General features: G+C 45.7%; 1 protein-coding gene across 2 annotated transcripts; it reads right to left on the reverse strand.

Moving 5' to 3' along the window:
* Positions 1–7,502: 7,502 nt before the first annotated feature.
* NUDT7 (nudix hydrolase 7) lies at positions 7,503–16,197 on the reverse strand. 2 transcript variants are annotated; one of them, XM_040982332.1, is made up of 4 exons: positions 16,095–16,197; positions 14,163–14,316; positions 10,811–10,969; positions 7,503–7,914 (listed from the first exon to the last, which is right to left on the reverse strand). In XM_040982332.1, the coding sequence occupies exons 1-4, from the start codon at positions 16,127–16,129 to the stop codon at positions 7,567–7,569; spliced, it is 696 nt and encodes a 231-aa protein (XP_040838266.1). In that variant the 5' UTR covers positions 16,130–16,197; the 3' UTR covers positions 7,503–7,566. The 2 variants fall into 2 exon arrangements, with proteins under 2 accessions (XP_040838266.1, XP_040838267.1); XM_040982333.1 differs by lacking the exon at positions 10,811–10,969 and having other exon boundaries at positions 16,095–16,178.
* Positions 16,198–16,588: the final 391 nt, after the last annotated feature.

A 16,588-nucleotide genomic window follows, 5' to 3' on the forward strand; every position in this document is an offset into this window, starting at 1 on the left:
AGATCCTCTTTAGTGATGAGAACAGAGAGAGAAGGGATGTGAGCAGGCAAGACCGTCTGCTTTCTTATGCTGTGGTCTCAGCTAGCCTTGATGTTCCATGTCTCCACATAGAAAAAGCACATCCTGCATTTTGGTTGATGCTGAGGTCAAAGTGGGATTTAAGACCTGCACGTACAGAACGCAGAGCTGGGATGTACTGAAACAGGAAATTCACTGAAGTTGGAGGTGATTAGAAAAAATACAAGGATGTGGGCCCAGGGCGGTGGCCTAGTGGCTAAGGTCTTCAGCTTGAATGCGCCGGGATCCCATATGGGCGCCGATTCTAATCTTGGCGGCCCCACTTCCCCTCCAGCTCCCTGCTTATGGCCTGGGAAAGCAGTTGAGGCCGGCTCAATACCTTGGGACTCTACATCTGCGTGGGAGATCTGGAGGCAGTTCCTGGCTCCTGGTTTCAGAACTGCGCAGCATTGGCCGTTGCAGTCACTTGAGGAGTGAATCATCGGACAGAAGATCTTCCCTTCTGTCTCTCCTCCTCTCTGTATATCTGACTTTGCAATAAAAATAAATGTTTTAAAAATAATACAAGGATGTACATAAATCTTAGGAACAACAGAATTTTGTACTGGAATGGTACTTGGCATTTGAATCATATTTATCAGATCTGAAGGGACAGAGTGTCAAATATATGGTAGACAATGGCGCTAGAAAGAGTGAAGAGGTCTGTCCGCTGTTTCATAGTACATCAAGACAGTGAATTTCTCACTCATGTCCACTCTTGGTAGAGAGCTTCATGCACTCTTACAGTAAATTATGGTGTGGTGATTTATCAAACTATTTCCCCCTTCCCTATTGCCAGACAGTGTATTCGGAAGACACCGATTTTACCTTAGATCACCTGTTTGCTTGGAAATAGCTACATTTGTTTATAGATGCTCCCCAACCTACAACAAAGTTATAGTCTGCTAAAACCCATTGCAAGTTGAAAATGCATTTAATACACTTAATGTACTAAATTAGCTTAACCTACCTTATGTTCAGAACACTCAGCATTACTCTGTAGCTAGACAAAATCATCTACAACAAAGCATATTTTGTACAGAAGTATAAAATGTTTTGTGTAATTTTATCGAAAAATCTCATATAATGCATTTAATACTGTAGTTAGAGCAAAAAAAAAAAATCAGAGTATGTGTGTATGCTTTCGCAGTACCACAAAGTACAGAAAAATAAAACAAGCAAACAAACAAACAAAACTAGTGGAATACCATCTGTCTTTGTTTTCCTTCATTTAACAAATGCCCACTGAGCATCTGTTTACCAAGCCCTCTGCCAGATGTTTGAGCACAGTCATGTACCGAAGCTGAGTCGCACTCCTGCAGTTGTGGATTTAGGGTTCTGGAGGAAGTGAGGAGTGTCAGTCAACTAAGTCAGACAGAGGGATGTCATATTGAACTGTCGTAGGGTCATGTGGGAGAGGTCCAGGGTGCCGCAGAGCTTATCATCAAAAGAACTGAACTAGTTTAAGTGTCAGAGAATGCTTCCATGAACCACGAGAAATGACTAACTAGGCAGACAGTGAAGTTAAATCATTTCAGATTCAAGTTTGTGTGAGAGTCCTGTGCCACTGATGAGCTGACCCAAGGTCAAGGTTTGCAGAATGGGAAGGGGAAGGAAGGGGTACACAATGCAAAACTCAGCTGGGAGGGCAGACAAGAGTCAAAACAAGCTTTGTAAGCTCAACAAGCTTTTCTTGGGCCATGTTGGAAAGCCAATAAGGATCTATCTTGAGTGTCTCAAGCAAAAATATGATCAAATTTAAACATTATAAACTCAACTCTGGCTAATGAGGAAAGATGGTACATTGCAGTAGTTATCAAATACATATTTCCAAGAGTTCATGATGGCTTAAGCCAAGTTGATGTCAATGGAATGAGAGCTACTTTTGGCAGACACTCAGAAGATAAATTCCGCAGAATTCAGAGACAGATTGGATATAAAATATACTCAATGCCATAAACAAGCAACATGGGAGTGGATGATGAGACAGGGTAGGGAAGGAAGTCAATAAAACAGGTGTTAAGTCAGTTCGCTGGCAGACAAATGGAGCTCAGTGCATCTTGGGAACGCAACATTTCGCGTGCACAAAGATGAAGCTGTACAATTGATAAACCCAATCCCATCAGATAATGGTGGGAGGCCAACAGCAGTGTAGGAGGAGCATTAATTCCATGGCACTGCCAGTTTTCTACTCCAACTTTAATATAAAGAAAAAAATACCTGCAGGAACAAGCACTGACTGTGGGAGGTGGTGTGGAGTGCACTGCCATGAGCTGGAGGGAGGTGGGTAGTGCACTGACCATGTCTGGGGAGGGGTGAGAGCAAAGGCAACCCGCATCAAGGACAATTCAGATGTTTTACTTGATCTTTTGAGATAGCAAATTTTGGGAAGTGTCACGTGAAAGACATTACCAAGTGGAGGAGGTACTAATGAAGTGCATGCCCTGCCTTCACAGAACTTAGTCTAGCAGCTAGGCTCCTCAGTGGGAACAACACCCAAGGAGGTACCAATAAAAGGAGGTGGCCAGAGCAGACGGGAGAGAAGGAAGGTTGTGCTGGTATGCACACGCGCAATGATTTGGGTTCTGAGGGAGGTGGCCATGAATTTTCTTGTGTACTATTTATAAATGACTCATACAGAAATGAATTGCAAACTGTGTAGCATAAGCAATTTAATTTGAGGGCCATGCGCCCGCCACTGCTTTCCCAGGCCACAAGCAGGAAGCTGGATGGGAAGTAGAGCAGCCGGAACACCAGTGCCATACTGAGTGCTGATGCTGTAAGCAGAGACAGCCTCTAACACTAAGGCACCAGTGCTGTTGCTGAGTGTTTTTAAGTTGCTATAAAGTCTAGATATTAATCCTTTGCTGATTAGATAGCTCTCAAATGTGTTTTTTTCCTATTCTTTAGATCTCTTCACTCTAATGATTGTTTCATTTTCTAAGTAGAAGCTGCTGCATTTGATGTAATCCCATTTATTTGGTCTTGTTTTTGTTACCTATGCTTTGAGGATCTTGTCCAAGAAGCTGTCACTTATACCAGTATCTTGGAATGGTTCCCCTATATTTCCTTCCAGAAACTCTGTAGGCTTAGGTCTTAAATGTAGCTCTGTGATCCACCTTCAGTTGATTTCTATATATGGCAAGAGCTATGGATCTAATTTCACTCATATATATATAAATACAGTTTTGTTTAATCAACTCTTAATGCCAGGGTTTCAGCATTTTAAACAACTGCATGGCTTTTGGTAAGACAAATTCTACTTAACCAGTGTTAGAGACAGAAATACTGACTTCTCTCCCCCGCTCCCCAAATTTACAGTTACAGAGTTTACTAGATCACTCCTCAAATGGCTGCAGTAGCCAGAGCTGGGCCAGGCTAAAGTCAGGAGCCTGGAACTCTAAGCAGTTTCCCCAAGTGTCAGGGCCCCAGTATGCTGGCCATCTTCTGCTGCTTTCCCAGGTACATTAGCAGGCATCTAGATTGGAACTAGAGCAACCAGGACTTGAACTGGCTAGTGTTGCAGGTGGCAGCCCAACCCACTGTGCCACTATGCCAGAGTCCAAGGAATGTTTGTTGAGATGTTGATATCTTTGCTTTGGCTTCACTTTACTGAAGTAGCAAAAAAAAAAAAAAAAAAAAAAAAACAACCAGATGTAAATGACACCTAGAAGGAAGCGAGTTGGGTTCCCCATGTCTCCCTTTGTTCCTTAGAGAACCTAAAGTCTGTCCATGGATAAGTCACAGGGCAGACTCTGCTGGGGAGCAGGTGGACATCTCTTCCTACTTCTGCATCCTCTCAGAGAAGCTCCACAATCCACTGGTTCTCTCCCCAAATGACTGCCGTGGCTACATGTGAGCCAATCTGAAACTAACAGCCTGGATCTTTTTCCAGGGCTCCCTGTGTGCAAGGGCCCGAGGACTTGATCCATCCTTTACTGCTTTCCTAGTCCCTCAGCAGGGAGCTGGATCAGAAGTGCAACAGCCAGGACTCAAACAGGTATCCATGTGGGATGCCGGCACTGCAGGCTGAGGCTTAACGTGCTGTGCCACAGCACTGGTCCATCCTGTTTCCTTAAAATTAGCGATGGACCTAATCTGCCCAATGGTGAGTGATGACCAATGAAGCCTAACCCTGGGTTCGACATCTTCAAAGTCTTTTCATATCATATTGTTGCGAGAAGATTCTACAAATGAGTAGATCCATTCTGCACTATTACCAGAACTAAAGTCTCTCATAGTGTGAAAGGATATAAGCAAAGAGAAGCAGGGAGAGGTTGACATATGTTTTTGAGGCATGAGGACATTTTCTTAGAAAAGAAAATCAGGGCTGGTGGAAGATGAACTGAGCCTAGAGAGAAAAGAAAAAAGAAAAAAAAAAAGGAAAAAAAATGAGTATGAGAAAATCAGAAGGCAAACTTCAAGTTTCACATAGGTGATACTGGAAAAAGGAAGAACAGCTGACACAAAAAGTCTGTTGACTTTTTGTCGAAGTAGGAAATAAAGCTTGTGGATAAAGTGAAAAAGGGAGAAACTTATATTGGAGGAACTATCAGACCAAGTCTATGTATATGAAATAAAAAATTTAAGGTCTTGAGTATAAGACATTAAAAAGGACCTTGAAAAATATTTACCTCAGGAAATACTTATTCTTGCAGGAGTGGGCTGGAGACAGAACTGACCCACCAACTGTAATCACCAGTGTGTATGTAAGCTAACTGGGGACAGACTGCCAGACCTTGTAGTGGCAAGCACACACAAGAATCAGGTCTGGGATCACCTCAGATGAAGTTTCTTTGGGGACCCTCCAACTGAACTACTGGACTTGGCAGTGAAAATCTAGGCAAACGGAGAATCCAAGGTGGACTATGTCAGCCAGTAGATTCTGAAGAGATTTCATTGTGCTTGGAGTGGTGAGATCAGCAGCAATTCAAAACTGTTGAACTATCAAAACCATTTGAGCAGTGCCTTTGGAGCAGGCCCCATATCGAGGAACCTGGATGGTTGGGAGGTTTGTGTGGCCTCTCCTTTTCTCTGTCCCCTTTCCCCAGACACAGGAAGGGAAAAAAAGAATGTGAAACAATGGTCTTACTGCTTTCCTCCAGCCCTTGACCCTTTGTGCCCTAATCAATTATGTAAAGACCATCAAAAATCTTTTTTAAAAGGACTGTAAACCAAGAACCTACTGAAAAGTGTGGTATAGTAAAATGATAACACTCCGAATTCGAGAAATAACATATTTATTATGATGATGATATTATTTAGAGTTATAATAATACCATACTTATTAGTTAACAAGTGTCTGAGCACTTGCTGTTTCCCAGGCAGTTTTGAACACTTTGGTATATCTTTAGGTAAAAGGATCCTTTGTGGTCACTCATTTAATCCCTCTAGAACTCTAGAGTAGAAAGCCTGTCTTCATGTTACAGAGAGGAAATAGAGTATTACAGCCAACACACCATGTATGGAAGGTCACAAGATAGACTGCTGCCGGAGCTGGTGCTCACGCCCCAGGGCTCAGCACCACTTCCTATAGCCCTATAGGGCTGCAAAGCAGACTATGGTAGAATGCATAAAGTTTACAGAATTTAGAGACTGAAGCAGTAAGTATCTCAGGCATGCTGATCTACACTCAGGGCTCTTGATGACTTTGTATCAACATTGCAGCATTGCAAAGAAGTTAGAGCTGAGCTGTCTGGAAGGTTGAATCCACAGCATGTATGGAACATGGACAGAGTACATGTTTCATGATGTGCATGTAGGTCACGTAGAACCCTGCCCTTGAACATACTCATGGGCCATGTTAGACCAGATGCCTCTTTCTCCAGGCAATCACGTGTATATATTTACCAAAGCAATCCAGGTTATTTGTACCTAAACAGGATGCACAAAGGAGGCTGACAGTCTCAGGTGTTGGAGACTCAGCTGTGCTCAACCTTCTTTGGGGTTAGTTTGTTCTACGCTTATGTAGATTCCTTGTGATATGCATTTTGTGGGATCCTTCGGTTTGAGGCAGAATTGAAATTTAATCAGAACCTCCTCCAAGATGTCATAAATGATGGAGATGTGGAAGGCGCTGCCTCTGTTACTAAGTATCCAGCAACTGAACTCCCTCAGCCATGAGTGTCACTCTGATTGTAGTCCTCCTGGAAGCCGGGTTGGGTCTGTGGAGTGTACAGAGAATTCTAATGCGAGGCTATGTGCATTGCCAGAGAGGTCAGCCATGCACCCAGCAATTATACCACTGTCAGACCGTAAATACACATTTACAAATCCTCTGTAATTGTTCAGAAACAGCGTAGGCCTGCTCATGCAGGGCTAGTTACAGAATGTTAATGGGGATGCTTAACCAACATCTGCTTTCATAGCTGGAGCCAGATTGGTGCCATTTAGACATTCACGGCTGCAAAGCAGCAGATTGAGTATTTGCCTCTGCCAACCCTCGGCAAATAAAAGTCAGCAGCAAAGGGCAGTTGCAGGACTGATCGATGGGTTCTGTGTGGACATCCTATTTTGTAAAAATTGAGCAACACTCTGTAAAATGTGAAGCAGCTGTCAATTCATTGCAGTTGTTGCTTCACTTGCTGGCCTCTCTGGCCTGGGGCATGATGCTTCACGTCCTCATTAAATGACGCGATCTGTTAATCCTAAAGCAGGATACATGGTGGAGATGTCACCAGGAGCAGCAGTGGGTGTCAAGGTACCAGTTCAGGAGAGTAGTCTTTCTGACTTTTAGCAGGAAGCTTGTTTGAGGTCAGAGCTTCTCAGCCTTGGCCACCTGGGGGCATCTTTCTCACTCCCACTTGTTAGCCTTGAGAGCCACTCAGTTCCCACAAATTTCAGCTCCTTATGGCCACTCAACCTCAGACTGCACAAGGGCACTTCTGTGAAAATCACAGGACCCGCACAGGCAGTGTCAGGTATCATCTCACAGCCGTGTTCAAGAGTCCTGGTGCACTGTTTAGGGTTATAGTGATGTGGCAACACAATGACCTGAAATTACAGGGTGACAGAATTTTCTCCATTCTCTCATGGAATGGTCCAAAGCGAACAACCCAAGTTTGTGGGTTGCTCTATTCTACAGTCTTCCAGAGAGCCAAGGTCTGGCTATCTCTTGCTTCTCCCAGGAATTGACCTCTTGTGCCTGGTCAAGGCAGCTAAGTCCATGTTATATATACTTCATGGAACTTCTGGGAAAATGGTTTATTTTGTATATTGGAGATGACCTGCAAGGTTAATCTTTCACTCACATCCTACTGTCCTAAATTAGGAATCAGGGCTTCTGGGTATTATTATGCCTATGTGGGATGCTATACATCCATCCTATACTCCTCTGGCATGGAGGAAAATATAATAGGTTTGGATGAGTGGCCAGAAGTTTCTGTCGCATCTAACAACAGATTACCAAAAAGGTAGTTCCCATAACAAGATAAATACTGCATGAGTAAATTGAACAAATATTTATTAAATGCCTATTATGGACAGATTTCTGCATGCTGGTCTTGTAAATCATAACTTGCTGATGGCCTGCTTAGGAAGGGTTGGGATTAGATTCTTGAGATCAAAACTCACTTCAAAGGTGGGTTTCTTTTCCAAAATAATTATGGCAGTTAGCAAGGCGAGTCGCGCGGTTAGTCCTTCAATTATGTAAGTCACACCATTCTCAGGGTTTGTGTACTCAAAGAAATGACTGATGAAATGCTGGCCAGCAAATGTCACTTGCTTCCAGTAGTAGACGCGTGGATGCAGGAAGTAGTCCAGAGGCACCAGGAACACATCTTGGACTTCACTGGGATTAGGCTGGGCTTGGAAATTGTGGCCTATAAAGCCCACTACTGGGGTTATCCATATGCCTTTCTGCAAGCAGAAAACAAAGAATATACAGTGAAATCCTGAAAGCCTGTGCCAGCTAGCTCAGCTCAGACAGTGAATACACATTAAAGCTGTCCGTGTCAGGTGTGCCAACCTGACACGGAAATAAAAAAAGCCTCACCGACTTTTGACAGAGGCCTTTATTGGGGGCAAGTCCATTCTCTGGCCTTTTCTCTGCACAACAGAGAGGCAGAGAGGAAGTGGAGAGCCACAGGTACGAAAAGACACACAAAGAAGCATGCAGGTAGCGCTTACACCCCTCCTGATGTGGAAACCGGAGCAGCTACCGCTCTGGTCCTTACTAGGACAGCAAATGCCGGGCGCAGCACGTCATTGGTCCACCAGGGCTCTACTGCTCTGGTAATGTGCCAGATCTACACTGCCTCTTCCTGGTCCAGCAGGAGTGACAAGTCACATCCCACGCAAACTCTGCCCACCTCCGTAGCTGCAGTATCCGTCAGTCAGCTACCCAAGAGTGTAGTCGAAAGGGAAGAACTTGCTCCAGAAGTAAACACACACCCCTGGGAGATGCAGGGAGTACCTGCCCTTCCCAAGGTGGCAAGTGTGAATGACTTGGTGAAAATAAACACCTGGGATGGAAGTCTGAGATGGCGATTTGACAATATTATATAATCCCTTGACCTAGCCATTGAATTTGTATACGTGTATCATAAATTCCTGCCAGCAAGAAATAATGCACCATGTATAAGGCTGAAACATATCTGGAATTGCCCAAAGCTGTAGTTACCACCCTTCAACTGGTGGATATCTAAGCTTAGGTAAATTATCATTATATCCATAAAATAGAAAACTATACAGTTCAAGCGGATACACCCAGATCTTATCTCATATGAATTCACTGCAACAGTCTCATGATTGCACTAATAAGAGAAGGGGTAAATATTGTGAATTTAAAACTGGATGACAGTCTTACTTTCACAGTCTAAACATTTGGATGTAATATTACAATGTGACAGAGCCCTTTATCTCTCAGAAAGACAAAGACAAAACTTATAATATTATCACTTATTCCCATGTATGGGAGCATTAATGCACAGATCTGTCAGACATACATAAGCTATATCTATTTCTTTATATGACACTATACAAGGTCATGGGACAACAAAATTGCAACATTTAAAGTGTATCTCAACGCTAAAACTTCTGAAATCAGCACATAGCTTTTGCCTAATATATATCTTCTACCAATTTTTTAACTACTTTCCTGCATTCACATTATATGATTATGTGATTCACATTATATGATGTGTATGCATGTGTGTGTTGGAGGAAGGATTTCATTTAACATGGGACCTGTTAAATGAAGGACTCCCTGATCTAACGGAAATACTGAGAAAGAAGCCTGACTAGTGTGAGCAGATAGCTGATCAGAGTTATGTGACACTGAAATGGGAAGTGCAAGGAATCTGCAGCTCCAGGTGCATCTCAGGAGTAGATGGGTGGGGAAAGCCAGCCAGGCACCTGGTGAGCCTGGGAGGCAGAGAAGGTGGCACAGATCCACAGGAAACTCTCAAAGGAGGGGCAGCTACCACATGTTTAAGAACAGAGACAACGCAGACCATTAACTGAATTAATGGTGCGCTCCAACATTTGCACCAGGAAGTGACAAGGGGAACCTACACAATTAAGACAGATGTTGTTTCAGCGCCATTGATCTTCACGACACTGTACCATCAAGACTTAAAACCAAATGGAATATAGCAGATGACCTAAGCCACTGGCATTCCAGTTGTCACGCAACATTAAAAAGTTGATCCCTTTACCTTTGTGGTATTCTTCACCCAAATCAGGACCACCACCTGCCCCGTCCCCCCCACCACCACTTTAACCAAGAGAAAAATATCAGATCAACCCAGTTGGAAGGACGTTCTACAAAATACCTTACGGGCCACCTCACAACTGCCAGGCTCACAAGGATGAGAGAAATCTGAGAACCTGTAACTGACCAGAAGCCTCAGGAGGCATCCTGGAAGGGTCAAGATAGAAGGCAGGGGAAGGAAAATGCAGTACGGTTCCCTAAACATGCCACATTGATGTAAGGTCCAGCAATCCCGGAAAACGGGCACACGGCTCACAAGAACTCTGGTATTCTGGCAACTTCTCTGTAAGTATGTAAGATTCAAATGAAACGTTTACATCCAAATGTTTAGACTGTGAAAATAATATTGTCATCCAATCTAAAAAACAATATTTATCCCTTCTCAAGTCAGTGTAATAATGAGACTGCTGTGGTGAATTCATAGGAAATGATCAGGATATACCAGCTTGGGAATATTTTGTGTTTTCGGGGGAATGGGCTTTTTTTGCTGGATACTGTCAAGTGAATCTTGACTCATGGAAACGCAGTTATGAACAGTCACGGTTATTAAGCAGCCTGCCTAGTGACCTCGGCAGAATGCTCAATTAACATCCCATGGAGAAGCTTTATTTCATGGTATGTACAAAAATGAAGGACTTTAAGGCAAAGGTAATGCACTGGTGGCCTCCAAGGGGATAAAATTTGGTCCACAGCACCCTGGAGCATGTGTTACTTTTAGTGTATTGAATTTTCAAAATAAATGTCTACTGTAGGAAAGTCAATGTGAATGAGCACTAACAAGACATCAGAAGCATCTGGAGGGTTCCACAGCATCCACTGTGAAACTCATGCATGGAACGCAACCTGTTTCCTTCTGGGTGCAGGGCAGGGAACACAGTGCAGAAAAGCGACTTGCCCACAGCCTCTTAGCTATCCAGGGACTCAGTTCATCCAAGGAGCTGGTCTGTCGGCTTTGTGGACAGTCCTGTCTGGGGTCAAGTGTGGACAAGCACTAAAACTGGAGGACCGTGGATGCTCAGGAGAGGCTGGACGGGGCCTTACTTGAAACGGATGTGGCGGCAGACAGCAGATAACCTCCACATGATGAGGCTGCAGCCCCACTTCCTCCTGGGCCTCCCGCAGAGCTGTGGCTACGTCATTGGTGTCTGTAGGCTCCCACCGTCCTCCAGGAAAACAAACCTCACCAGGCGACCTTCTGAGCTGGACGAGAAGGAACAGAGCAGCACATGTGTTTCCAGTTTGGGAACCGTTCATTCCCCCCACAAATGCTTACTATTCACGGACCATCCCTATCTTGATGGAATTAAGTAGTAAACAAGGTTAAGACAGATTTCTTTCCCTTTTAAAAGTTTTCCTTGTAAGAAAATTGGGGACATTTCCTCACTCTTCATTCTTTTCTACTATACCACAAATGCCTTAACACTGGTTGTGGGAAAGAGCTGAAACATATATTAGTATAAAGGACGAGTCTTACTAATCAGTTTCTTGAGCCTGTTAGTGTGTGCTTACCATGTTCCAAGAGTGCTACTTTATAAGAATGTTTCTGTTTTCACTGAATCCTAGGAATAGTTCCACAAGCTACTCTTTTTCTTAATGAAGTGAAATTCACATAATATTTGCAACATGAAAAATTCACTGACTTTGAATATATTCACAGTGTTAAACCATTACGCCCATTATACATTTCTGGAATATTTTATCTCCCCCAAAATGAAACTCCTTACTTATTCACCAGTTGACACCTGTTCTCCTTCCCCTGTTTTTGCTTTTGTCTCTGTGGATTGATGCAGTTTAGGTAATGTCATGTAGAAGGGAACCCCGTGATATGTGACCTTGGAGGCCTGGCTTCTTCCATTCTACCTGTTTTTGAGGTTCTCCTCTCCTACCTTGTATCCCATATGAGCCCTTCAGAACAGCATTCTGCTACATATATGAAAATATGTTACTATGTGTGCAACCATCTATTCACAAATGGACACATGTCCTACACTTACATCTCTTTATTTCTACTTTTCGACAAGGGAAGCAAGGTTCAAAGAAGTGAAATAACCTGACCAGGTTTGTGCAACGAACTGGGAAATAAACAACTGTTTAATTTTAGAAGCTGTGCTCTTAACCAGCACATCACAAGTTTAGTAATTCAACAAAGCACAGAAACTATCAGTGGTCCCTGGAGTTGTGAGCATGGACCCCAGCCACATCTCCCTTTACCTCTGCATACCTGCCTGAAGGAACAGGGCCTTTTCCTTTCCCCCCTCACACATTCCTCAATCCCATGCCTTCTGACTTAAGAAGTAGAACCTTAAATATTCCTCATTCCTATCTCTCTCTCTAAAATGACTTACTGGGGGAGGGTGTTTGGTGCACCAGCTAAGTTTCTGCTTGGGATGCCCTCATCCTATGTCAGGGCTTAAGTCTCAGTTCTCCTTCTGATCCAGTTTCCTGCCAATACACACCCTGGGAGGTAGCACTGGCGGGCCAAGTTCCTGTGTCCCTGTCCCCATGTGGAAGATCCACATTTAGTTCCTGTGTCCTTGTCCACATGTGGGAGACGCACATTTAGTTCCAGGCTCCTGGATTTAACCTGGCCCAGCTCTGGCTGTTGTGGTCATTTTGATAATAGTGGATAGAAGGTTTTCTCTGTTTCTCTTTTTCTTTCCCTTCTTTATAAAATAAAATGAAAGCAAGAATCCTGAGCAAGGGGGAGAGGCAACCATCTCCACACTCCTGTCTTGTGCAGGACCAACCTTAGCAAGCAGACTCCAGTGGGTTTCTGCTCGAACTGTCTGCTGTCCCCTCCCTGCTGATCAGTGTAGGAGGCTGCCCGCACTTCTCAGCACTGAGGCAATGACAGAGTGCAGGTGCATCCCGCAGGGCGATAGAAGTAGTGACATCAGCTATGGTGGGAGCACCTCGAGAGCCTGGCTTAGGTTAAGGATTTCACAACAGGAAGGAACTCAGAAGGCCAATTCTTGATGTTGAGAAGCTAAATCAAAAGGTCATCCTGGCATTTTTTTAGCCCCTAGACTGCCTTACAGATTTAAGGACAAACTAGATGCGATGGTGTGACTGAGTCTCTGACAAAATAATGTACTGGCATCGTCACACCCAGGGGACGATACCAGGAGGTTCAGGTTTTGAGAGGTGACCGGGTTCTAGGGTCAGAACCCTTCTTAGCATTCCCACCTGTTATTTACCTATTTATATTAGAGAAAGGGAAGCATTGCTACCTACTGGTCACAGCCCAAATCCCTTCAATGGCCAGGATTGAAGAGGAGCCATCCCCACTGATTCCCAGGGTGAGGATTGAGAGTGCAACCAGAAACCAGGCTGCCCAGTGTGGGATATGCACATCACCGTGGCATCTTCAACACTGACCCAAAAGCCAATTCCCAGGTACTTCTGTCACTCGGTAAAATCCTCAGAGGGGTCCTGTGATACAGGGGTTAATATTTTTTCTTCCCTTGGAACTGACATGGTGGCTCAACAGACTAATCCTCCACTGGCATCCCATATGGACACCAGTTTGTGTTCCCATCCAGCTCCTGGTTTATGGTCTGTGGAGGGTGGCCCAAAGCCTTGGAGACTTATGTGAGAGACTGAGAAGTAACTTCTGACTGCTGGCTTCAGAATGGCTTGGCTCTCACCACTGTCATTTGGGGAGTGAACTAGCAGATGGAATATCTTAGCCTCGCTCCGTAAATCTGCCTTTTGAATATAATAATAATAATAATAATAATAATAATAAATCTTTTTAAGAAATATTTTGTCTTCCCATTACAAATGAAGACATTAAGGCACAGAGAGGGTGAGCAGCTAAGACAACATCACACAGCAGGCCGGGATACAGCCTGCACTCAACAGGGGCTTCAGCTGCTACCATCTGTGCTGCAGTGGGATCCAGTGGGGGATGAATCTCACACAGTGGTTGTTAGAGGAGGCATGTGTCCTTTTCTGCAAAGCCAGTCGCAGAGAGGGCAGGACTCAATGTGTGGAGACACGCAGGTCACAGAGGTCGTGTGTGTGTGTGTGTGTGTGTGTGTGTGTGTGTGTGTTACTGTCATCCGGCAGGTAGAAGCCAGACGTAGCTAAACATCCTACAACGCACAGGACAGAACTCCATAATGAGTTATTACCCAGGCAGGCTCAGGTGCTAACAGCAGCAGGGTGAAGTGACCTTGGTCTAACAGCATCCTAGACTGCTAGCTAGATTCCTTCTTTTTCCTTCTGAAACATCTCTGGAGGATGCTGCATCACCCAACAGCTTCTTGGACCCCTTCAACATCACAGTTTTGAGGGTGTATCACCGTGACCTCAGATTGTGTCAAAGTGACCGTGCTCCAGGGCTTCTGAAGGGCTTGACTCTATGCCAGGAGCCTTTGGGTCCGCTTACCTTCTCTGAGCGGAGGGTGAACAACAGGTGGAATTCTCCTTCTTTCCACAACAACGGTATGAGGACAGCACATTTGTCAGGGGATGAGCAAGAGTAACTGGCCCCAACATCATACTTTTTCAAGCGAACCTTAGCAATCTCTATCAGATTGTTTCTAAAATGGAAACATGCCATTTTAGTAACCAGAACAGCAGTAAAAAACAACAACAAAACAAAAAGCCTCCCTTCTGCCTTGTTGAATACCTGGGGCTTCCCATCTCATAGTTTTCAATAATATGCAAGAAGCAGCAGCTCTTAACTCACATGACTGCTGGAAAGAGTCAATGAGACAGAAAAAAAAAAAAAAAACCTCAGCACACAATTTTAAGCCATGAGTTCACTTTAAGTCTTCAGTTAAATTTAAAAATCAAAGAGTGGTAAAATGCCAACTTTCAATAATGGAAGTTGAACTTTTCATTCTGTTAGTTACATTCAGACAAGCCAGGCTCACTGAAGAAGGCCCTGTAAGGTGAGCCCACCTCGTACCATGACCCTCACATCCTGTTACGAAGCCCTCATGCCATCACGGCCCTAGAACCATGGTTTTCGAGTCTCAGTGGCAACAGGCTGCTGCTTACAGCACACTCCCGGGCTCAGGCCTCAACTGTGACTTGGTGGTAGGACCTGAGATTTCATATTTGATTCCAGCTCCTTGTTCGGGAACTGTCTGAATTCATAAGCACCCACGGTGTCTTGTTCATGTTCATGTCTACTGGCACACCTCTAACAGGTGCATTTCCGGTTTCTGTGTATATGGTAACTGGCGTGGGGGACATTTCTCACCCCGCCAACTTTCCATCCATGTAGAATCTGCGAATATGGATTTTATTCAGAAATAGGACCTTTGTTGATGACATCAGCTAAGTCTCTTCAAATGAGATCTCCTAGACTTTGGGTATTCCCTAAATCCCATGACTGATGTCCTTTATAAGATGACACAGAGAGGGGGTGGGGTTGTGGCTCAGCCGGTTAAGCCCTGCTTGTCACAGTGTCCCACATCAGCGTGCCGGCTGGGGGTCACCTGCTCCACTCCTGTCTGTCCCAGCCCTGGCCACCGCAGCCAATCAGCGATATGCTTCATGGGCAATCTCTCTGTCTTCCGCTTTTGAAATAAATGAATTAAGGGAAAAAAAAAATAGACACACAAAAAAAGAAGGTCCTGAAAGAGTGGGAGGCTGAATTGATCTTGCCATAGGCCAAGTGGAGTCAGATGTCAACAGGAAACTGTAAGGGGCAGGGGCAGGGTCCCCCACCCAGCGGGGACTGCAGCACAGGCTGGAGTTTGGACTTCTGCCCTTAAACCACACCAGGGTTCAGGTCTGTTGCTCTGGGTCACCCAGTCTGTGGCATGCTGTCACAACAACCCAGGAAACAGACCCTTGCCCTGGGAGGACTTCGCTGCCGTCTGAACTCCAGGACTCCAGGTGTTGGTGAAGCGTGACTGAGTGACCGCAGTGGGTTTCAAAAATGACCAAAATGGCCTACAAAGAGACCCCGAATTCCGGCACCTGGGGTTTCACACTTTACAGGCCACATCCAGAAAAGGCAAATGAACGGACAGCCTGGGGAGCGGACTGAGCTGCCGCACGTTCTTTTAGGGAGAAGCCAGAACCGGAGACCCGCGCCGGGAGAGGAGTGACTGACAGAGGGCCTGGCCAGGGCACTGGACGCCCCGCGGGAGGCCGGAGGTCCCCGCGCACACAGTGGGGGTTGTGCGAGCTCAAGAGCGAGAGCTGCCAAGGGGGCCAGACCCACGCGTGTGCACACCTTGTGGGTCGCAGCCAGCTCGGGTGTCAAGGTCGAGGACCCGAGCCCGCCTGGCGGGTGAGCTTGGCGGGGTCCAGACAAAGGCCTCGACGGCTCTCGCCGAGATCGAGGCCGGAAAGGCTTTACCTGTCAAGCTTCTGAGGGGAACAGGGTCGCGACATGGTGCCGGGGGTGGCGGGCTTGCAATCCCAGACTCGGCCGAGGCGCTCCCGGGACGGGCATGCGCAGAGCGGCGCTAGCTTCGGGCGGGGCTGCGGGGCGAAGCGTAAGGGGGCGTGGCCTGCGGCGGGAGGCGGGGCTAGTCGTGGACCCAGCGAAGGGACGGGGCGGAGCCTGCGGCTGGGGCGGGGCCTGCGGCTGGGGGCGGGGTCTGCACCTTGGGGCGCAGGGCAGTGCAATTCCCAGCTCTTGGGGCTTCCTCGGGTACCCCACCCACCCTGTAGAGGAGAAGTGGTCGGATCGGAGAGCCGGAGCTGGCAGGAGGCCCCGAGTCAGGGACCCATGAAAACTACTTGCGTTTACCTTTCAAAAGAGAAAAATGAATGCAGCCCCAAGTAACATTATAATCTTGTCTCCTGGGTGGACTCAAGAGGCCAAGGTGAACAGAGCAGCACTTGGGA

The sequence above is a fragment of the Ochotona curzoniae genome, unplaced genomic scaffold (genome assembly GCF_017591425.1).
Source record: "Ochotona curzoniae isolate NIBS_2020 unplaced genomic scaffold, NIBS_Ocur_1.0 contig_3622, whole genome shotgun sequence".
Taxonomy (NCBI): Eukaryota; Metazoa; Chordata; class Mammalia; order Lagomorpha; family Ochotonidae; genus Ochotona; species Ochotona curzoniae.

Excerpts from the sequence above, each read along its gene's own strand:
- NUDT7 (XM_040982332.1), bottom strand. The coding sequence starts at position 16,129 with ATGTCGCGACCCTGTTCCCCTCAGAAGCTTGACAG. Across the intron at positions 10,970-14,162 it reads TCACCCTCCGCTCAGAGAAG|CTCAGAAGGTCGCCTGGTGA; the intron begins GTAAGCGGACCC and ends CTTCTCGTCCAG. Across the intron at positions 7,915-10,810 it reads TGCCGCCACATCCGTTTCAA|AAAGGCATATGGATAACCCC; the intron begins GTAAGGCCCCGT and ends TTCTGCTTGCAG.